Source organism: Poromitra crassiceps (genome assembly GCF_964638095.1).
Source record: "Poromitra crassiceps genome assembly, chromosome: 11".
Lineage (NCBI taxonomy): Eukaryota > Metazoa > Chordata > Actinopteri > Beryciformes > Melamphaidae > Poromitra > Poromitra crassiceps.
In genome coordinates this window covers 43708964-43732744 of record NC_139643.1, presented here as the reverse complement: position 1 = coordinate 43732744, position 23781 = coordinate 43708964, and the positions used below count along the sequence as shown (strand labels likewise).

The 23781-nt window shown below is 46.2% G+C and overlaps 1 protein-coding gene across 1 annotated transcript; it reads right to left on the bottom strand.

Annotated features, from left to right (window-relative positions):
* Nucleotides 1-5933: 5933 nt before the first annotated feature.
* Nucleotides 5934-19311, bottom strand: slc30a8 (solute carrier family 30 member 8). The gene is made up of 9 exons (XM_083645578.1): nucleotides 18992-19311; nucleotides 16022-16191; nucleotides 14935-15081; nucleotides 12460-12613; nucleotides 10745-10911; nucleotides 9042-9154; nucleotides 7873-7978; nucleotides 7499-7633; nucleotides 5934-6829 (listed from the first exon to the last, which is right to left on the bottom strand). Exons 1-9 carry the CDS (start codon nucleotides 19063-19065, stop codon nucleotides 6684-6686), a joined length of 1212 nt encoding a protein of 403 aa, XP_083501704.1. The 5' UTR covers nucleotides 19066-19311; the 3' UTR covers nucleotides 5934-6683.
* Between the last annotated feature and the right edge of the window lie 4470 nt (nucleotides 19312-23781).

The following is a 23781-nucleotide window of genomic DNA, read 5'->3' as shown; positions in this document are numbered from 1 at the left end:
TATTGACCAGAGCTGTTTAAAAGTTGTGAAGGACAGTCAAGATACATTTCCCTCTCCCACATTTCCATATAGGCCATGCATGTTGATATATTGTAGCTGCAAAAACATCATCAAGATTCATCAAGGTAACGCTATCAGAAAAAATAACATCGGGTATCTCAAGAGCATCTCATCCTTTCCACTTTGGCCCCACCATAATCATATTCTATGGTTGCCTCATACAACCCGGGTGGGGTGCAGCAGTGAGAGGATTCAAATAAATGATTGAACGAATAGGCAATAGCATATCTCATTACCTCTGCATGGTCCCTGTAGCATACATCCTCTACAGTACTGTGTGTGCATGTAGCTGCGGCCTCCAGCATAGGAACACATCAAGCAGCAACACGGACGACCTTGAAACCCGTGCCAGGTTTGACTGTACCTGCTGTGGAGCATCATTTCATCCATGCTGCAGGGGCTTTGAACCTTGGCTTGGACATGTGTGTGTGAGAGAGAGAGAGAGAGAGAGAAGTGGAGAGAGAGAGACAGAGACAGAGGGAGAGAGAGCGAGAGAGATTCAGAGAGAAAGCAAGAGAAAAAGTGAGAGAGAGAGAAGGAAAGGCAGAGAGAAACCAAAAAGAAAGAGAGTGATAGAACTCCCCTTGTGAGGAAACACGAAGCGTGTAATAATCATTAGCTGAGGGGGTATCAGGGCTAAAACGGATTATGTAGCTACCTAGCGCATTACTCATGCTTTAATTAAATACATGCTGATCTGGTTCCTCCAGGGCTAAGTTCAGACAGAGAGAGAGAGAGAGAGAGAGAGAGAGGGGGGGGGGGATACAATGGTTTGCTCTGAAGGCAGCCAAACTCCCAACTCTATTCTGCAGAATGCAGCAGCTTTCACCCCTCTGGAGTCTCTGGACACCACTGACCTCTTCAGGATTAAATAAGAGATGGTATGGCTGAAGTATGGGATGCAGAGGTGCAATGTGAATGTGTGTGTGTGTGTGTGTGTGTGTGTGTGTGTGTGTGTGTGTGTGTGTGCACCTGGCTGAGTGCACCTGGGCCCAGCCCCAGTGTGCTTGCCTTCAGACAAATGGACCATTTTCACGGCATGCCGTTTTGTCTCTCAACGGCAGGATAAACACAGGTGTAACCAAAACATTAATGAAGGCCTTGGCACTGGAACACCTAAATGTAATGGAAGTTGGAAACCGTCATTAAGGTTTTGGGCACACCTGTGTTTACCCTGCCTTTGAGACACAAAGGGCCGCTGTGAAAAGGGTCTATTCGTTTTTTTTTCGGTCAATTGCTCAACTTCGGCCTCGCCCGATGCCCGCAGCTCAGCTCCTGGTGGCCTCGCCTAGCCTGGGTAAACCCAGCCTCCACGTGACCTCTATCTATGCGCTCTCAGACTGAGAGCATAGAGGTCACAGGTCACGTGGAGGCTGGGTTTACCCAGCTGCTTACTGATGACAATTGCTCGAGTGACCATGACTGATGACATCATCGAGTGCTCGAGTGACAACACTAATGATGTCATAGAAATGATGACATCACAATTGCTCGAGTGACATCACTGATGATGTCATAGAAATGGTGACATCATCAGTGATGATGTCATAGACATTGTGACATCATCAGTGACATCACAATGTGGGACAAAAATTGAAATAGAGCCCACTTACTCCCATTTGAATGATGATGATGATTAAAAAGTCTTACTCGCCATTTGATGAGGTATTAAATTTGGTAGCTATTGTGCTGATTGTGTATATCAATCACAGACCCCTGAATTGAATCAAAATCATATTGTGGTAGACTTTGTGATATCAACAAATATAGTATCATTGTCCAAAGAATCTATATAATCATCATTCCTGCATAATATACATGTGTATACCAGAACCTCAGCAGTCGCTCTCCGTCGCTTCCATCCCTGCCCTCGCTGTCAGGTGAGAGGGAGCCTAGAGGCAACGACGTGGAGAGAGCCGCAGGCCAGAGATTTCACCCATCCAAGGATACTGCATGTCAGTCTTACCTCTGTCCAATGCCAGGCAGTTAACTCTAAGCCAATCAACAACCTTTCCTCAGAGATTTCATTTTCAGCCTCTCATCAATGCTGGTTGGTTTCTAAAAAGCAGACAGGTTCCAAAATTAACTTTTTAATTTTTAATTTTATTTACCAGCATCATCAAGACCTTTATTTGTATGACCTGTTTCAAATGTACACGCATAATCCTATAATAAGAATGCAAAGTGTCTGTGAGTGAGTGAGCAGAAATTGTGTTCGGACCACAGCTATGCCATTTTTTGTGCGATCATGCTGAATCTTTCAGGAAGTGTAAAGAGCACCCCTGCAGGTGACCTAAGGAAGCCACATTTTTTAACTAGGTCATTATGGCTGAATAAATGGGCAAACATGGCTAATTAGTGGCCAAAATGAGTGAACACATGTTCAGCACCAAGTGGAGCTCCAGAGTGGAGAAGCACACCTGTTGGAATCAGCCTGGGAAGTGGAGTATATAAACTCTGGGGAGAGAGAAGAGAGGCTGCAAAGTTGGAGAAAAAAATTAAGTGAATATACTGACTGTAAATGAGCGTCCGTGAATTAAACATAAAAGGTGAAACAAGTGTAGTTTCTTAAGGAAAATGTCTGTGTTTTTTAGGAGTCGGCCGACATGGGCTTTTCAATGGCCGATGCCAATATTTAGAGAGCAGGGCGGCTGATGGCCGATATATAGAATTAATTGCATCGATTTAATAACAAACGAGACAAAATTTATGAACTTTAATCAACATTTATTGAACAATAATGTTAATGTCTACAGTGCACTTTTTTTATCAATAATGTCCACAGGTAATAAAAAAAACTAAGCTTTGTAAAAGAAAAACACAACTTGTGAATGAAAAATAAATTGTTTTGGTGCACTCACTGTAACAACTCTATAACTCAGCAAGTCCAATTACAGTGTAAATTCACATTGAATTAAACGAGACAGAAAATCAATTTCAAATGTAAAATCAACCCATTTCTGATTCTATTTAAATGTGGACAACTAAGTAATGAAAAAGATACAAAAAGTACAGCAACCCTTTTCTGACAGATTAGCCATTTGATATGTTGAGTCAGAACTTTGCCCTTTTATCATCTTGACAGATGTTACATTTTGAAATAGTCTGTTTCTTTCATGTAAACTGATCTTCTCCATCTTCCAACCATCCTGAACAGCCTCCACTTCTCCTAAATCTCAAGGAGCTTCATGAGGCATCGATGCCTGATGGAACTTTTCAATAGCAATACAGTATTATGACAATACTGATGTTCATCTCAATTGAAATGCAGGATGATACGATACAAGTACCGTAGTAATTTTCTAATAATATCCCCAAATTTGTTTAATCTCATTTTAAGACACTAATGATTTGCATTTTAAGTGATCTCTCCTGTGTGGAGTATCATGTGTTTCTCCAGGTTTTTTTTATGACCAAAACATTTCCCACAGACTGAGCAATTAAATGGCTTCTCTCCTGTGTGGACTCTCATGTGTTTTTTCAAGTTTCCTTTGTCGCGAAAACTGTTACCACAGACTGAGCAATTAAATGGCTTCTCTGCTCTGTGGACACTCATGTGTTTTGTCAAGTTTCCTTTCTGACTAAAACTGTTACCACAGACTGAACATTTAAATGGCTTCTCTCTTGTGTGAATTCTCATGTGTTCTTTCAAGTGTCCTTTATGACGAAAACTGTTACCACAGACTGAGCAATTCAATGGCTTCAATGGTTTCTCTCCTGTGTGGATTCTCATGTGTTCGTTCAAGTGTCCTTTATGACGAAAGCTGTTACCACAGACTGAGCAATTAAATGGCTTCTCTCCTGTGTGGACTCTCATGTGTTCTTTCAAGTGTTCTTTATGAGGAAAACTGTTACCACAGACTGAGCAATTAAATGGCTTCAATGGCTTCTCTCCTGTGTGGACTCTCATGTGTTCGTTCAAGTGTCCTTTATGACTAAAACTGTTATCACAGACTGAGCAATTAAATGGCTTCTCTCCTGTGTGGACTCTCATGTGTTCGTTCAAGTGTCCTTTATGACGAAAGCCTTTACCACAGACTGAGCAATTAAATGGCTTCTCTCCTGTGTGGACTTTGATGTGCTCTTTCAAGTTTCCTTTATGACTAAAACTGTTATCACAGACTGAACATTTAAATGGCTTCTCTCCTGTGTGGACTATCATGTGTCTGTTCAACTTTCCTTTACGACTAAAACTCTTACCACAGACTGAGCAATTAAATGGCTTCGGCTTCTCTCCTGTGTGGACTCTCATTCCACAGTCTCCATCAGCTTCTGTTTGCATCTGTTCAGTTGAGTTGCTAGCTAGAGGCTCTGCCTCTCTGTTCTCCTCAGTTTGGTTTTGATGAAGCTGTGAGGACGGAGGTTTCTCTTCATCATCTTCACTCTCCACAGGGACAGTGTAGACAGTGAATGGGGACTGGGTGATATGGGCGTCCTCCGGCCCTTCAAGCTGCTCTCCCTTCTGACTGATCCAAATTTCCTCCTGTTCCTCTTTAATGTGTGGGGGCTCTTGGTCCTCCTGAAGCTGCTCTGCCTCCTGACTGATCCAGATTTCCTCCTGTTCCTCTTTAATGTGTGGGGGCTCTGGGTCCTCCTGAAGCTGCTCTGCCTTCTGACTGGTACACAGTTCCTCCTGTTCCTCTTTAATATGTGGGGGCTCTTGGTCCTCCTGAAGTTCCTCTTTAGGGGTCTCTGGGCCCTCCTGGTCCAGACTGGGGCTCCACTCCTGCAGCTCAGGGGGAACTTCTTCTTTAATGACCAACAGCTGCTGGAAGTCTGGAGGTACGGCTACTCTGTGTAACCGCACTACAGGATTTAAAACAGTGTCCAACAGCTTTCCTTGTTGCTCGTTCTTTTTGGAACGAGAAGATTCTAGCCTGATATCAGACTGAATTGTTAACTTGTTACACTCCATTTCCCTCTTCAGAAGCAGTCAACTCAGTGGAGTGGGAAGATCTGATGGTCTGCAAAGAAGCGTCCTCCTCGTACTCTGCTATTTTCTTTCAAACAGCCCAAATATATTTTCAACAGCCGCAGTTAGTTAGTTAGTCGCTAGTTCACCAACGCTAGTTCACCAACGCTCAGGTCAGGTTTTGGAGATTACGCTAGACGTTTCCTCCTGAACGTTTTACTGACAAACGTTGTTCTTCAAAGCTCCAACAACGTTAGCTCCGTTAGCTTCACAGCTAAAACGATCACCTATCTACCTCCGTCCGCGGTGGCATGCAGCTTGATGACGTCGACGGTGGGTCATGGTCGCGTGATTTCGACACTAGCCAACCATGGATGTATTTAAAAGAGGCGAACACGTCACGGTAAAAGACCCAGAGTGCCTTGCGGCACTGAAGGAGCAGATCGGGGAAGGGGGTCTCGGGGGGGGGGGGGTTCTGCATTACTGTTACTGATGTAAAATCTTAGGGGTAAAATAAAAAGATTGAATATTATAAAATGTGTCCCGTCATTTTCATAATTACAAAATCACCAACATCAGATTTTCTGTCAAACAAGAGACATAGCCTAATGGGAATTTTACATAATTGTACGTGGGATCAACAAACAGTAGACTACTTGCAAGCATGTAGTCCTAGTGATCAGATTAATATATAGCCTAGTGGAGAGCTAACATTCATAACCTTGCAAGCCAGTTGGATTGTCGCAAGATCTTGTGTTCATAACGTGAGCAGCAGATGCAAAACAACCATTAAATCAACAAGCACGAGATGGAACTTGGTCATATTTGCAAACTGTATAACTGTGTTATTTAGTTATTATTGCACAGACATATGAATGTGTATTTTTCTTGCCATCAGAGTCAAAACAAAGCCCATTACAGAGAGAGAGAGAGTATTTGAAAAAGATTTATTGAACCGGTTCTTTACAACTGTATAGGCCATGGCAATGTATTCAAATACAATTGATGCTATCCATGTACAGTACTTCTCAAGTTGCTGGCGTAACAATCCATGTAGCCTATATATTAATTTGTCTGTGTTTACATGTCCCAAACTCTGTGCAAATGGGTGTCTCTTTATACAGTGTCAGACGTTGATACAGTAATAATACAGACAATAGTAAACGACAGTAAACTAATAGTAAACAAACAGTGGTTAAAACGTTTGATTAGGATAGTGAATGGAAGTATAAATTAGCAATCATTCAGAGCACGTGATTATCCAGCATGCATAGACTCATGAAATATGAATGGCTGCTTTACAGTACAGTGCATAGTGACCTCCATTTAACATAAACACTTAAAAAGCCAAGCTAACTAATTAATACAGAGTTGTAGACATGTTAATACATAACAAGGGGGGTTGAGGAGGGTAAAGCACTTAAAATCAGTTACAAGGTCTGTTTTCTCCAAATGTGTCTTTCCAATCAGTTCAATAATCACTTCTTTGGGAATGTGTGCACAGAACTATTCCCATACGGCAGTCATGTGACTGTGGAGTGACTGTCACACTGAAAAACAAAACCACCTAAGGGTGCAATGACCAGTGCTGCAGAACAACCAAAGACTACATGACTGACCACCGGTCACAGCAACTATAAAAGCATGGCCTTGGAGCTTCGCATCATTCCTCTGGGCCTCCAGTGGCTCTTTGGAGGGGCTCAGATGATTCCTACATCTTGGGGTCTTCACACAGCGTGCAGCCGGGCTTGAGGTCGGCCTGCCTCTCCATCTGAATGGTAACGGAGTGGAAGTTGTAGGAGGAGAAACAGGCCTGTGTCATTTCCCTCAGGACTGACTGAGCGTCCACGGAGTCATCTGTGGAAAAAAGGAAAACCATGTTTATGCATCGACACAACTTAAAGAAGCGCTTTGGCCCTCCGCCGGTGAAGAAAAGAGGGTGAAAGAAGGCCTTGCAAATCTAAATGAATGTTACTCAAAGCATTGTTGTAGGTTTATTCGCCTTATGTAGCCACACCCATTTGACCCGTTTGTGTGGTCGCTAAAAAAATAAAATGGCTGGCTGCTCCAATATCATCTAACTCTGAATGAACTAATAATTTAGCCAATTGTATGTAACATACCAAATAAAAGCAAACGGCAATGTCTAAGAATGCAACGCCATGTAACTGGCTCGTTAAGTCTCGCATTCCAGGGAATTACGTTACCATCTGCGGGTCTTATAGATGTAAATGGCGCGAGCGCTCGGAGGAGAGAAAACTATCTGAAGCTTTCTTTGTTGGAGTCCAGGTATGTTTTACAAGAAAGTGCTCGTCATTGTCGACAGGCTCGCTTGCTTGCTGTGTACCGAGCTCAAAGTAGTAGGCTCCATTCTTTGTTTTACCCCCTGCACTGTCCGCTATGTGTAGAATTTAAGTTTGGTTTGCTAAACACATTTCAGACACACGAGACAGAATTTCAACTTAAGAGGCAAACGTTTCTCACCAGCTAGGCCCCTAGAAAACCTGCATGGCAAGTTCCTCTCACCTATGGCTACGTGCGCCGTCAGTACAGCCTGGTTCATGGTGAGGGCCCAGATGTGAAGGTTGTGGACCGCCTGTACCCCCGTCACCGCTAGCAGACGATCCCGCACTTCGCTGTATCTCACCCCTGCTGGAGTGCCTGGATAGGAGGGAGTGAGAGAGTGAGTGAGTGAGTGAGTGAGTGAGTGAGTGAGAGAGAGAGAGAGAGAGAGAGAGAGAGGCAGAGAGAGTGTGAAAGTGAATCAGAGAGAGAAATGACAGGCGGGTGAGGCGCTGAGGAGTATCACAAGATGTACGATGCCCTGCAAATCTGTACGATGCCCTGCAAATCTATTTATCTCACTTTCTACTCACAAATGTGGGCGCCTGCTGCCTTACCTTCCATCAGGACAGTGAGGATATCTCTCATGATGGTGACGGTGGTGCCCAAGACAAATATGGAGAATAGGAAGGTGCAGATGGGGTCGGCCATCTTATATTCTGGCTGGAAAAAACAAACAGAGGGTTCAATACCAATTGCAGTGTTAAAGACAGATAAGACTGTCAGTCACTATTACTGTATTACTCAAATTTCCTCTATTAGTGGCCTCTATTCCATTACTGGCCTCTGCTCTAATATAGGACGGGGGCACGGCCTGCACGGACAAATAAAGGCCCCTCCCTCAATACAGGCCGGGTCCAAAAAACAAACAAACGAAGGAGCAGAATATGGTTCTGTAAATTTCCCATAACACAACGCATCTACCGTGTGACGTAACCGGACGTAACGCAGACAAGACAAACATGGCACCGACCAAACGAACCAGACGAAAGTTTGACGTTAAGTTTAAAGAGAGCGTTGTGCAATATGCAGCGGAACATTTGGTACAGTGTGATGTGGAATCAGCCCTTCAAGCAGAGCCTGCACGATGCCTACGACGAGTGGATAGCTGGGGACGCAGATAAGCAGTACACAGCTGGAGGTGGAAACCTAAAAGCGCCTGCTCGACGCCTGCTTGTGGACTGGGTGATCGCCGCCTGGGACAAGCTGGACAAGGATCTGATCAAAAAGTCCTTCCAAGTTTGTGGACAGTCTGTGAAAACTGACGGGAGTCAAGACAACCTCATCCACTGCTTCAAGCAGGGACAGCCCTGCGCCGCTGGACGGGAGGCTCTCGCCCAGCTGCGTTAGCGGGACCAGGAGAACAGACAGGCAGCCGAGGATGAGGAAGATGAAGAGGAACTGGTCAACAATGAACTTGTTGTTCTGGATGATGTTGATGATGATGAGGACGCGGAGGATACCGACATACTAGATGAGGAGGATACTGAGTGAGTGAGTGACCACCAATATTTATTTGCGTTGTTTGGTTTTATGCAATATTTTGCAATAAAAGTCATGAAAATAAAGGAGTATGTCCATGAGAGTTTAATATTAAGAAATAAAGGCCTCACTCGAATACAGGCCTCTGCTCTAATATAGGACGGGGGCTCTCTGCGGCTCAGTAAATAAAGGCCCCGGTTACTATTAGCGGACACACACACACAGAGAGAGAGTGAGTTCTAACCTTGAAGAAGATGATGAAGGCGCTGACCAGCACACTGAGGCTCTGCAGAAGGTCTCCCACCACGTGGACGAAGGCCGCTCGCACGCTGGCATTGGCCTGCTGGGCCCTTCCTCCTGTCACACAAACATGACAGTGAGACAACGCTTCAGTGAGACAGGACACAGTGCTTCAGTGAGACAGGACACAGTGCTTCAGTGAGGCAGGACATGGCACTTCAGTGAGACAGGACACGGTGCTTCAGTGAGACAGGACATAGTGCTTCAGTGAGACAGGACGTGGCACTTCAGTGAGACAGGACACAGTGCTTCAGTGAGACAGGACATGGCACTTCAGTGAGACAGGACACGGTGCTTCAGTGAGACAGGACATAGTGCTTCAGTGAGACAGGACACAGTGCTTCAGTGAGACAGGACATAGTGCTTCAGTGAGACAGGACACAGTGCTTCAGTGAGACAGGACACAGTGCTTCAGTGAGATAGGACATGGCACTTCAGTGAGACAGGACACGGTGCTTCAGTGAGACAGGACATAGTGCTTCAGTGAGACAGGACACAGTGCTTCAGTGAGACAGGACACAGTGCTTCAGTGAGACAGGACGTGGCACTTCAGTGAGACAGGACACAGTGCTTCAGTGAGACAGGACACGGTGCTTCAGTGAGACAGGACATAGTGCTTCAGTGAGACAGGACACAGTGCTTCAGTGAGACAGGACACAGTGCTTCAGTGAGACAGGACATGGCACTTCAGTGAGACAGGACACGGTGCTTCAGTGAGACAGGACATAGTGCTTCAGTGAGACAGGACACAGTGCTTCAGTGAGACAGGACACAGTGCTTCAGTGAGACAGGACGTGGCACTTCAGTGAGACAGGACACAGTGCTTCAGTGAGACAGGACATGGCACTTCAGTGAGACAGGACACGGTGCTTCAGTGAGACAGGACACAGTGCTTCAGTGAGACAGGACACAGTGCTTCAGTGAGACAGGACACAGTGCTTCAGTGAGACAGGACACAGTGCTTCAGTGAGACAGGACGTGGCACTTCAGTGAGACAGGACACAGTGCTTCAGTGAGGCAGGACATGGCACTTCAGTGAGACAGGACATGGCACTTCAGTGAGACAGGACACGGTGCTTCAGTGAGACAGGACACAGTGCTTCAGTGAGACAGGACACAGTGCTTCAGTGAGACAGGACATGGCACTTCAGTGAGACAGGACATGGCACTTCAGTGAGACAGGACACGGTGCTTCAGTTAGCCTGCATGCTGTAAAGCTAATTATACTGTGGATTATAATGGAAAAAAGTTGAGCTGAGAGACAACTGCTTTTGTGTCTCCTATATCAGTGATTCTTAATCTTGTTGGCGTTCAGTACCCCATTCCCTGATTTCATCCAAGTACCCCCTTTAACTGAGTACATTTGGCTTCAAAACCTGTGAGAGAAAACTAGAACATATGATGCAATGAATGATTACCCGCCCTTTGAAGAATATAACATTACAAAATAAGAAGTGAAAGAGTTGCAGTTATTAGTGCCTCCTGAGCAGATTTATTTGAATGTTTCATATTTCCATTTTCCTTGATTATTAGAGATTTACTGACATCTTGTCAAATTGACTGTTGATCATTATGACTGACTGGAAGTTTTGACAGCTCTGTAACACCACAATCATCTGAAGCTCCTCCTGATCCCTGGCAACATACCGTGCTCTGCCCCTTTCCGCTCCACATCCCCGTGGTCGTCAGTGGAGTGGGCGTGGTTGGAGAGGTGGGAGTGTCCCTTCTCCTCCTTGTGACCATGGCTGTGCCCATGTGAGCTGAGCCCGCCGTGGCTGTGACCATGCCCGGACTGGTGAAGGGTGAGGGCCATACTGTTTAGAGAGGGGACAAGTCATTTTTGGAGAGTGTAAAAAAGATGAAATAATAGAGCTGACTCATCGTGTCAGCTCTATTATTTCGATTGATTAGTCGATCAACAGAAAATTCATCTGCAACTATTTTTTATGATCAATTCATTGTTTAGACTACGGTAATATTTAAGAGACAAATACAAAATTAGCATTTTTGATTTGAATATTTTGTGGTTTCTTTACCCCTCTATGACAGTCAACTGAATGGGTTGTGGAGAAGACAAGACATTTGAGGATGTCATCTTGAGCTTTGGGGAAAAGCTTATCAACATTTTTCACAATTCTTTCACATTTTATACCCTAAAAAAGTGGTTCTCAAAGTGGGGTCCGGGGACCCCAGGGGTACTTGAGGGGGTTCCAGGGGGTCTCCAACAAAAAGGGTAATAATTTAGTTTCATTAGAGTCCAACCATAAATAACACAATGACAAATGTATTTTTGGTCACAGGTTTGATACACTTTGTGTCATAAAATGTGTACAAGTGTGACGACCCTCCTACTCAATACATACAATTAAATACAATCATTTATTAACTAAGGGGAAAAACTTAGACAACACAAACTACATTAGCCAAACGAACAGAACAAAGGTGCATCGGTGAGGAGGGAGAGAGACCGAATGGTCTGAAGCAGAGCCGTGTAAGAAGAGTCGCAACATCTCCATTCACTCCAATGGGCCAGTTTTTTACTCTCAAGAGTTCCAGGAAGTAAGGTCCTGGATTAAGCAGCACTGTCGAGTTGCAGCAAAATGGACAGTTTGTGTTGTACTTTGAAAGTTTTTTTTTCTTGAATAAAATTGTACATTATCAGCTTTATTTTAGCATGCAAAAGTAGCGCGAGGCCCCTTCCTGGCTGTTCATTAGCTAATGAGTCTCGCATTTTGGTCCTCCGCTGACGCCACTCTGGCCATGTTTACATTACAGGCAAATCCGATTGGCTGCTAAAGTCATTAATCATCATTATCTTGATTGGTTTCCCAAATCTGATTTGGGAGTGTGTCCACACTGCCACAAATTTGATTTGGGCAAGTGTTCAGGTCGGATCTGTGTGTCCAGACCTCCATATGTGGTTTGGGACAAGTGACACAAATCAGACTTCAATCAGAGCGTCCAGACTCATAAAACCAATCTGGATAGAATCATTAATAGGTCATTAAAGTTCACAAATCAGATTTGGCCTCCTAGTCTGAAAATGGCCTCTCTCTCTAGACGACACTAGTCTGAAGGCCCAAATGAGTGCACCAGGCTCAGGTACAGCTAACAAACCCAACTCCGGGCTCCTGCAAGATAGGGCCACAGGAGAGTCAGAGGGTCATCACAAAAACTAAAATCTTATGAGATGGGGGACCCTGGGACAACATCTTATTGTGGTCTAATTTGTGTCCGTTTCGGTGTCCTTGGCGTGAAAAGGTTTGAGAACCACTGGACCGAACAACAAATCGATGAATTGAGAAAATGATTGACAGATTAATCGATAATGAGGATAGTTGGAGTCTGCTTGTTTTACTCACATTATGTTGGCGAACACAGCGCACCCAGAGGTAATGAGCATGACGGTGCCATTGATGGTGTAGTTATCGTCGATGAGGCGCTCTATGGCCAGGTAAACCAACACACCTGTTACCAGCCAGATGGTGAACACTGACAGCAGCGCCCCGAGGATCTCTACAGGAAGGGAAGGGGGAGGAGGGGGGGCAGAGGAAGCAAGAGAAACAACACAATATTTTAATTGTGCTTTCCAAGAAATAATAGAATTAAAATGACAATAATAAAAGCAAAAAAAAATTAAGTCATAACCCCATGATTAAAAGGTTTGAATTCGTACAGCAGATGTGTCCATCAACAGCCGTCTCTCTTGTCAAAGTGTCTTTGAGCGAGACGCCTCACCTCGCCCTGCTCCATCACATTGCTTAAATCATGTGACTTTACCTGTTGAAGACATCCCACCAGTGTCCATACCTTATGCTGCCTTGCAGACTACTGGGACGTGGGTGTTTCCCAGTGGAAAAGTCCCACCCCCTGGGTGTCCAGGTAGTGTAGCGCTAAAGTCCCTGCCTACCAACCCGAGGGGCACAGGTTCGCATCCTCGTGTTTCCTCCGGCTTGGTCGCCGGTTGGGCGTCCATACAGCCACAATTAGCTTGTGTCTGCGGGAGGGAAGCCGGTTTGAGGGTATTTGGTCCTGGTCGCTGCACTAGCGCCTCCTCTGGTCAGTCAGGGCGCCTGTTCAGAGATGAAGGGAACTGGTTGGAATAGCGTGATCCTCCCAAGTGCTACGTCCTACCGGTGAGGCTCAAGCTGTCAGGTGAAAAGAAGCGGCTGGCTACTCGGAGGAAGCATGGTGCTAGTTTTGGCTCTCCCCAGATCAGCAGAGGGTGGAGCAGTGCCCAGGGCAGCAGGGGGAGTAATTGGCAAAGTACAATTGGGGAGAAAAAGGGATTAAAAAGAAAAAGAAAAAGTCCCACCCCCCACCTTCAAAGCATTCCAGTGCACAAAGGCAAAACGCAAACAAGAAACATGGCAAACCGCAACAAACTTTTTTCTGTTTGCCAAGTAGCAAGACAGCTTAACGAGCGGAGCACCCTCCTTGCATATTTAAACGAAAATGAGGAGCGACGACGACGCATAAGGTAACAGACTCTATTATACTGTACATTTTAGGCACTTCATACTTTGGACTACATACTCCATTGTTGCGGCCATTGTTGTGTGACATCAAGACAACTGATTCCCAGCCTAGTCGGGGTAGACTTTTTCCCCCCGGGTTTTCCAGTCGGAGCTCAGACTTTGAGCGGCATTCCAGTGCACTTTTTCTAGTAGGAGGACGGAAAATCCGAAGGTCCCAGTTGTCTAGAAGGCAGCATGAGACCAGAATTTCATTTGGGCAACTAGGGCAACTGTATATGGGGTTTCAATATGGAGGGATCGTGTTTCTCTGATAGATAGGATGCCTGGGTGTTTACAGCAACATCTTGCCAAGTGCAACAGAAATGCAGCAGCTTCTGGTAGAAACTAGGCCTTACCTGCATGGTGCAGCTTCTGGTAGAAACTAGGCCTTACCTGCACGGTGCAGCTCCTCATAGAAACTAGGCCTTACCTGCACGGTGCAGCTCCTGGTAGAAACTAGGCCTTACCTGCACGGTGCAGCTCCTGGTAGAAACTAGGCCTTACCTGCACGGTGCAGCTCCTGGTAGAAACTAGGCCTTACCTGCACGGTGCAGCTCCTGGTAGAAACTAGGCCTTACCTGCACGGTGCAGCTCCTGGTAGAAACTAGGCCTTACCTGCACGGTGCAGCTCCTGGTAGAAACTAGGCCTTACCTGCACGGTGCAGCTTCTGGTAGAAACTAGGCCTTACCTGCACGGTGCAGCTCCTGGTAGAAACTAGGCCTTACCTGCATGGTGCAGCTCCTGGTAGAGACTAGGCCTTACCTGCATGGTGCTGAGCTCCTGGTAGAAACTAGGCCTTACCTGCATGGTGCAGCTCCTGGTAGAGACTAGGCCTTACCTGCATGGTGCAGCTCCTGGTAGAAACTAGGCCTTACCTGCACGGTGCAGCTCCTGGTAGAAACTAGGCCTTACCTGCACGGTGCAGCTCCTGGTATAAACTAGGCCTTACCTGTACGGTGCAGCTTCTGGTAGAAACTAGGCCTTACCTGCACGGTGCAGCTCCTGGTAGAAACTAGGCCTTACCTGCATGGTGCAGCTCCTGGTAGAAACTAGGCCTTACCTGCATGGTGCAGCTCCTGGTAGAAACTAGGCCTTACCTGCACGGTGCAGCTCCTGGTAGAAACTAGGCCTTACCTGCACGGTGCAGCTCCTGGTAGAAACTAGGCCTTACCTGCATGGTGCAGCTCCTGGTAGAAACTAGGCCTTACCTGCATGGTGCAGCTCCTAATAGAAACTAGGCCTTACCTGCACGGTGCAGCTCCTGGTAGAAACTAGGCCTTACCTGCACGGTGCAGCTCCTGGTAGAAACTAGGCCTTACCTGCACGGTGCCAGCCGTAGCTGAGCTTGTGTGTGGCGGGTCTGGAGGAGAGCCAGAGCGAACACAGGCTGATGATGAAGCTGGTGAAGTCCACCAGCAGGTGCGCAGCGTCCGTCATCACCGCCAGGCTGCCCGCAAAATACCCACCTGCAGGGGGAGAGAGAGTGCAGTGAGTAAACCTCACTCCCTGACTGTGTTCCAATCAGCTAGTAGGTCCCAGCGAAGTGCACTGCACAGGGCATTTAGCCGTGTTAAGACTGAATACCCTGTGCAGCGCACTTCGCTGGGAACTACTCGCTGTTTGGAATGCAGCCATCTGTCGCTAGACCTTCTCTTAAAGGGACACTTCTCCGAAAAACAATGCTGCATCATTCATTTGCATGTGGTCTCACAGATATCCGAACACTGTCAACAGTTTTGCAGACATTCGATTTAGTTTGACAGTGTATATTGAGAGTTGTCTTTGTCTTTATTTAAGATCCCCATTAGCTACAGCAGAGCTGCAGCTATTCTTCCTGGGGTCAAACAACTTGCATGGTTTCAAGACATCAAACAATTTGCATAGTTTCAATCACATACAAAATTTACATTCTGTGTAAAAAATACATTCTGTACAAACGGTACAGTTGATTTGAGTTCAGTTGTGGACCAGTGATGTCACTCATGCACAAATCATATCACTGGTCCACAACTTAACTCAAATCAACTCTCAATAACTGTCAAACTGAATGTCTGCAAAACCATTTCCAGATATGTGTGAGATCATGTACAAAATAAATCAGCATTGTTTTTCGGCGAAGTGTCCCTTTAAGAGACGCTCTAGTGACAGATGCTATAGGTTTTAGCCTCCTTGCTCGAGCATCCGCCTCCCATGTCGGAGGTTGCGAGTTCGATTGCCAGCTGCGGGGGACTACCGTACACAACGCAGGTTACAAGAGCACTGACTACACCAGCATGTGAATAATATGATCAAAGCATCACAATCAACTTCTTAATAGCCAATCTTCAGGTATAGACCGAAGAGCCAACAGACTGATGTCGGTAGAGTAATCTTCTAGTTCTGGAAGATCTACTGGTAAAGACTCACCTAGGATCTCTCCGATCATGAAGATCAGGCAGACGGCAGAAACCACGTACAGCCTCTTCTGGGCAACTTTCTTCTCTCGCTCACGATCCTCCTGAGCACGGCTGTTGTCATGGCAATGGTTTGTGCCGCCGGTGGCGTCTTTCTGCAGCGCCTCCTGCTGGTTGTGCGTGCTGATGAATCATTACAATCAGAAGAAATGCAAGTTAAGATGATATGCGCACACAACAGCAAGTACTGCCTAATACTGTGTTTCAACCATTCGGAGTGACTTATGTCATTGTGGAATCTCCCTGGACCTTTTCTACAATAAACATTCACCCCAAGTTCAAAGCCACAGAATCAAGGCACTAACTTGTGATATCTAAAACAAAAAAAAACAAGATTTTCTTTTTTTAATCCTGCTTCACTTGTCATTTGCAAAGATAAAAGTGTGTTGAATCCAATAGTCTGTAACCATCCATTCTGCAATACTATCTATTGTGTTTCAGAATCAGAATCCTTTATTTTGCCAATGTATGTTTGCACACACACACACACACACACACACACACACACACACACACACACACACACACACACACACACACACACACACACACACACACACACACACACACACACACACACACACACACACACACAGGGCAGAAACACACAAGAGCAATAATACATGTATGTAACTTTGAAAAGAAAAAAACAATGAACAGTAGCAAAGGAAGTGCAAGGTGCAATGAAATGAAAGGTGCGAGTCAATATTGCACTCCAAACTTCTACGAGAAAGTGTGTGTGTGTGTGTGTGTGTGTGTGTGTGTGTGTGTGAGTGTGAGTGTGAGTGTGAGAGAGAGAGAGAGAGAGAGAGAGTGTGTTATTTGTTGATGAGTCTTATTGCTTGTGGGAAGACGGTATTCCTCAGCCGGCTGGTGCGTGATTTGGGGGTCCTGTATCTCCTCCCTGAGCGCTGGAGGGAGAACTTGCTGTTGTGCAGGTGAGTTGGGTCCTTGATGATCCTCAGGGACCTCCTGAGGCACAGCTGGGTATATATGTCTTGATGATCTTCAGGGACCTCCTGAAGCACCGCTGGGTGTATAGTTCTTGATGATCCTCAGGAACGTGCTGAGGCACCGCTGAGTGTGTAGTTCTTGAAGACTGGGCAGCGCAAGATTAATCCTAAATGGCCACGATTACGTTCAGCATGTTTGAGCGTGTAATTGACGCTGTTCCACTGCCTTTTGTTTTGCCTGTAGATGGTCCGGTTATTAACTTCAAATGTCAGGCCTGTTTATGCCTGCAACCAAAGGAACGTGACTCTTTGGCGGTAATCTTCCTGCTTCCTAGAGGTGGAGTTGACATTTAGGATCAGCTTCTATTCTCCCAGAGAACGATTCCATGCTCCAGGATCTCACACCTGAACTGATTGTTTGAACACGGCTGTGTAGACTTAAACTGGCTTTGTTTCGAACACATAATTGTACTCAAATTCAGTGACGTTGACCCGTCCTGTCTTTAACGTGATCTCAAAATAACGAACGCTCTTCAGGAACTACCTTGTGCTATTCATGAACTTAACCTGCCTTGCAACCCTACCACTGTACATACTGTAACTTTACAGTACTGACTTTGTGTTTTTCATGTATCAGAGATGTCTCAGGGAGATTTACATGAAAATTGAGATTTATGGTTGAAGAAGTTTCCCTCCTAAAGAGAAACAATATCACTGGTATGATATTGGCTACCTGCGATATGTATTTAATCCTTAATCTAATTGTGAAAAACTCTTTCTGCAGAACAGGTTTAACTCTTACCTCCAGTGAACAACATCCATTGTCATTAAATTAACCAACCGTATCTCATCTACCGTCCTGTCATTCCCACGGTCCAAGCAAATGCAAAGCTTTTATTATGAGAGTCAACTGTAATCCCCATATTGATGTATTGACAATCCAAACGTTTGTTGTTGTTGTTGTGCGGCCTCGCCCTGGCTGCTCCTTGATGGCATACTTCAGGGATGCTGGATCACCTGTCCTGGAGCTGGCAACATACAGAGCTGTCCATGGCTGAAGACAGGGGGTCTGAAGCTAGACTCCCACTTCTTTCAGTGCCTGCCCCTGGGACTTGATTTTGCTCTTATGACATCACTGATGACATTGTTGGAAAAAGCAACAATCTTGTCCCAAACTCAGTAAGAAGGGATATCCACAACATCTTAATTCATCAGTGTGACTCTTATGCCATCACTGATGATGTCACATCTGCTTTTATGACATCACTGATGACGTCATCAGTGGGACAGACAGACAGACAAACAAACAGGGCCCTAGCTCCCTTTTATATATATAGCTGTTATTGTGTTATGTGGTGCTATGTTATTTTCCAGTCAGGAAATATTAAGTGCAAATGCAATTGAAAGACCATGAAAGAAAGAAAAATACTTTTTTTTATCACACTTGAGATGGATGGATGGATGGATGGATGGATGGATGTGTATCTCTGTGAGGTCACACATTTATTGTTGCTACATAATTTTCATCTTGTTTTTTTTATAGGCTACACACACCATTAGCATAAAATGGTGAAAGAAATAGGTGCTTTGTATCTAAACAAAGTGGTTGCTGGTTGCTAGGCGCAAATCAATGTGGCGCAGGTGTGCGACGCGACTCGGACGTGGGGATGCAAAACTCGGCATGACAACGGAACTGCCTCTCTCTGCTTCATAAACAATGTAGTGCAGCGTGCAGCCCGACAATATGAGCCAACAAGTTTGCGCACTGCTAATCCCCGCAGAGAGAGACCCGTGTGGAAAACCAGTGGTTAAACAAGGGAACGTGGGCAAAGACACTGCCTAGTGGCAGTGCTGAACAGAAACAATCGCCATGAATGAAAGAAAACTCTAGCGTTAGGCTATAGGCAGTCTATCCACACAGTGTAGACTAATCTGCGTTAGAAATTAGGCTAAAAGTTTAGGCTACTTACCTTCCCATAACAGTGTACATGTTCTTCGGTTTGGTCACCAGGGGAACTCTCTCTGGATCCTTCTTCTTGAACATGACTGGATTTCTGGTTCTAGTTAGCTAGTTAATTTCACAGAAAATCCTGGCTGCCGGGGGAAAAAAAACTAGGCTACAATATTTTAAAACCCGTAGAAGTTTCTATTTTTTTTTCTTTCGAGGCTTCTCATCTAGCTGCTCTATTTAGACAGCGTTTCTTTTCTTTTCTCTTCTGTTTTCAGGTTCTTCAGGCTCCCCTCTGAAAGTGTCTCACCAGCCGCTGAACATCTTCACAAACCCAGAGTTCAAACAGCCCTAAGTATTTGTTGAAGCCTTGTGACTACCACCCTCCACCGTGTGCAAATCAGATGCATGGCCGCTTGCAGCACCTTGGAGCTGGCAGCTGTGATGAGAGGAAAAGAGTGGCGGTGTGACCAGGCATAGACTCGTTAGATTGTAGTAGCATGGGGGGGGAAGCATAAAAGACATTTTAATTCAAAACTTGTCTCTGGGTGGATTTTTGACTCGAAAAGGAAATCACAGTGGCTAAAGTTTAAGTGAGCTCGGTAGGATTTTGTGAATTTTAGTAGGACAGGTAGCCTACCACTACCCAAGGTCATACTCGACCAATAATAATGTGTCATTAGTTGGGGGAATTGGAATGTACAATATTTTTATTTTTATGTCACACTTCATTCTGAAAATCTACCACAAGGTGGCGACAACACATCATCTACCATAAGTGTTTCTGGTCAGATGTCAGATTTAATTAAGATTGTGGTTTTCAAAGGCAGTCATGGGGTCCAGGGGTCACCAGAAAAGTTAAGAATGTCATGATGATCATACCAGATATTGAGCAAAATGCCTCTTTATTCAGGGATTTTGGAGCCTGAGGCTTCCAGACACGTGCACACACACACACACACACACACACACACACACACACACACATTCTGTGCACTAGTGTACTGCATACTTTGTTTACTCTTGGGCAGCGTCAATTTCTTATAGGCATTAAATCCCATTAAATTGACTTTCCAGGACTTCACAACCTGCCCAGTCTGACGTGCGGTGTGGGCGTCTGGAATATATACACTACACAGACAGACACACAGAGAGACAACTTCAACTTTATTATATAGATATAAAAAAGTTAGTATATAGCCTACATATTGTAGCGTATCGCTGATACACCAAGGAACGGAGAGTTGTAGTTGGTACAGGGTCTTTATTCACAGGCTTCGTTAGCTCCTAGCAGCTAGCTTCACACAGCTAGCTCTACACATAACAACCGGTCTCGCTCACTCCGTATCTTGACTCCCTGCGGCACAGCGGCCGCTGGTCCTATATACCCCGTTTCCCCTAGGAACACCCCACACACATTAGTTCCTAGCTACAATCCAGACACTTAGGTTGCACATACATTACAGGTAATACTTGGATTACCCAAACACGTTACATACTCCTCACCCAACAATAAGGTTAACGCCCACGTTAACACCCACAACCCAACATATCCCCCTGTACCAAAACACACCACCCCACAACATTTTGCATTCCCCCAATTTGCCTCTTATTTTTCAGCACACTTTCAATTTCCGTTCCACCACCACCATTTCCATTTCTTTTCCCATTCCTTAAATTCAACCCACATTTCAATTATCACAAGCCCCAATATTTACATTCCCTCTTTTCTCTTTACACTCATCTTCACATCAACCACTATTTCCATCCCCCCTTTTTAAAGCTTCTGTCCCATCTGAAGCACATCAGTCCTGCTCAAACCCCAGTGGGGTTAGCCCTCCGCAGGGTGACTCTCCTCGGTCTTCCCCCCGTGTCCCACAGTCCACACATGCACTGCAGTATCTCCGCACGTCCTCCTTTTGTTTGCCCCAGTAGAAATGTCTACGGAGGAGGCTGAGTGTCTCTTCGGGCCCCCGATCACCGTATGGGCCATCGTGCGCCCCCTTCAGTGCCAATTCTCGCAGGCAACCGGGTACAACCCACTGAGTCCCGTTTTTCCCGTGTCCCTTTCTCTCTAAAACCCCATCTCCACCCAGATGCAGGTCCGAAAACATGTTCCACAGTCCCCTTGTGGGCCCGGAACATGTGTGAATCTCTTCCACAGGGGGCCGGCGTCCGGCCGCCACCCACGCATACACCGGACCGATATCCGCATCCTCCATCTGTCTGCGTCTCTGTGTGTTGCTCAGGCTGCTCCACTGTTTGTTGCTCGGGCTGCTCCCCCGGCTGTGTGTCTCCTCCAGCGTTCACACTCTTAATGCAGTCTCCAGCCAAATGTCCAGGCGACTGGCAAGCCCAACAAAGCCTCACCTGTCTCTCCTCTCTCGCTGTCCTCCAATCCCCGACAGCTTCTTGACATTCCCTGGCTAAATGTCCCATCGCGCCGCATGCCCAGCAGGCTCCCTGCTGTCCATGTCGTTGTCCCACATACCCGGTCCGTATCCCGGGCTCGCCTCGGCACCACCTCGCCACGTGGCCCGGTTCTCCACAGTTCCAACACAGTCTATTTTGTGTCTCCTCCGTCCGCTTCTCTCCGTGCTGCGCGACCTCCCGTAGCGTCCGCAATACCTCCACTGCCCAGGCAGGAGTTCCTTCCACCAGCCGTCTGACTTCTTTCAACACACGGGCCTCCATGCCCGCCAGCCTCGAGCTGATCTCTGTCGTCAGCCCTTCTTCTCTCCCGTTCACCGACAGGCTTTCTTCTAGACGCGCCATCACACGTGGCGCTCGTAGCAGCTAGCTCACACAGCTAGCTCGCTACAGCTAGGTCGCTCGAGCCTTTGATCTCCAACTTTTCTCCGCTGTTCCTCCTCACTCTCTCCTCTCGACCGAAAACAGAGGCGCTACCGCTTCACTTGCTGACACCAATGTAGCGTATCGCTGATACACCAAGGAACGGAGAGTTGTAGTTGGTACAGGGTCTTTATTCACAGGCTTCGTTAGCTCCTAGCAGCTAGCTTCACACAGCTAGCTCTACACATAACAACCGGTCTCGCTCACTCCGTATCTTGACTCCCTGCGGCACAGCGGCCGCTGGTCCTATATACCCCGTTTCCCCTAGGAACACCCCACACACATTAGTTCCTAGCTACAATCCAGACACTTAGGTTGCACATACATTACAGGTAATACTTGGATTACCCAAACACGTTACAATATAAACAAATTGCCCATTTCACATAATATAACTGATGTCAATTATTTGATTTTGACAATCCATCCATCCATTTTCAACCGCTTATCTGGGATCGGGTCGTGGAGGTAGCAGTTCCACCAGCAGGGGACCCCAAACTTCCCTTTCCCTGGCCACATTAGCCAGCTCTGACTGGGCGATCCCGAGGCGTTCCCAGGCCAGCATGGAGATATAATAATCTCTCCACCTAGCCCTCGGTCTGCCCCGTGGTCTCCTCCCATCTGGACATGCCTGGAACATCTCCCTAGGAAGGCGACCAGGTGGCATCCTTACTAGATGCTCAAACCACCTCAGTTGGCTCCTTTCGAGCAGCAGCTCTACTCTGAGGCCCTCACGGATGACTGAGGTTCTCACCTTATCCCTAAGGGAGAGATGCCAGCCACCCTCATGAGAAAAATCATTCTAGTTCTTTCGCTCATGACCCATCCTTCATGACCATAGGTGAGAGTAGCAACAAAGATCGACCGGTCGATCGAGAGCTTTGCCTTCTGGCTCAGCTCTCTTCAAAAGCATGCCACTTCCTCCGCCATTCTTCCTCTGTCTCAGTCAGAGAGCAGTGTCAAGGCGACAGGACGATCACACAGCTGAGCCAGGCTCAAAGACCTCTCACTCTCTTTTCAGTGTGGTGACCCTTGTTTTGTTTAAGGAGGCCTAAAAGCAGATTTGACTCTAAAAATAGCGTGTGATGCGTCGTGGCTATTTCGGTCCTCACTTGTCTGTGGGATCTAAAAAAGTAGGCGTGTGTTTTGGGTTGCCAAAGCGTCGTGCGTCTGAATAGATGGCCCAGTGGGTTGCTAGGGGCTGCAGAGAGAGAGAGGGGAACGTGGCACGAGAAGGGTTAGTTACACATGGCTGTTCACACTGTTCTTTACACCCGGACCCTGGGACCAGATCCATCCGGGCCCTGGGACCAGATCCAGGAGAGCTGCGTGTGTGTGTGTGTGTGTGTGTGTGTGTGTGTGTGTGTGTGTGTGTGTGTGTGTGTGTGTGTGTGTGTGTGTCTGTACACATGTATGCATTATGCTCCATCTAGCTCTCTCTTTCTTCAACAGTTGTTGCATGACAAACGAGCCAAGACCATTGCATCGGGAGCCCGAATGTTTTCAAGACACGCAAATGTAGTCGCCCTGGTAACTTACCCATCTCCTCCAGGGCCGTAGCTAGCTATGAGCACGGGGAGGTCCGGACCTCCCCTAATATTTCAGAGGAAAAAAAAAAAAAAACATTTTTTTTTTTTTTTTTTTTTTTTTTTTATAAAACAATCTGCATGGAAAAGCATGAAAAACACGGGATCGCTTTTATTTTGAAACGAAAGGCAGGTCAGGCAGGAAGTCATCTGACGCCGCGTCCGCGGTAACTTGATTCCGAGAGAGCAGTAGCATGGTGGTGAGTGATGACTGTCTGTCTGCCTGGCGAGATAATTGAAGGTGAGCGAGCTGCGAGACAGTGAGCGAGTGAACGACAGACAGTGAGTGACACTGACAGATTTTTTAGCAACAACCAAGAAAGTAAGTGTCTAGTCTGTCTCTTAAGTAATGTTACCTGTGTGACACGTTGGG

Coding starts and splice junctions, on each gene's coding strand:
- slc30a8 (XM_083645578.1), bottom strand. CDS start 19,065: ATGTTCAAGAAGAAGGATCCAGAGAGAGTTCCCCTGGTGACCAAACCG. Junction 16,192..18,991: donor ATGTACACTGTTATGGGAAG/GTAAGTAGCCTA, acceptor ATGATTCATCAG/CACGCACAACCAGCAGGAGG. Junction 10,912..12,459: donor GCTGTGTTCGCCAACATAAT/GTGAGTAAAACA, acceptor CTCTCTAAACAG/TATGGCCCTCACCCTTCACC.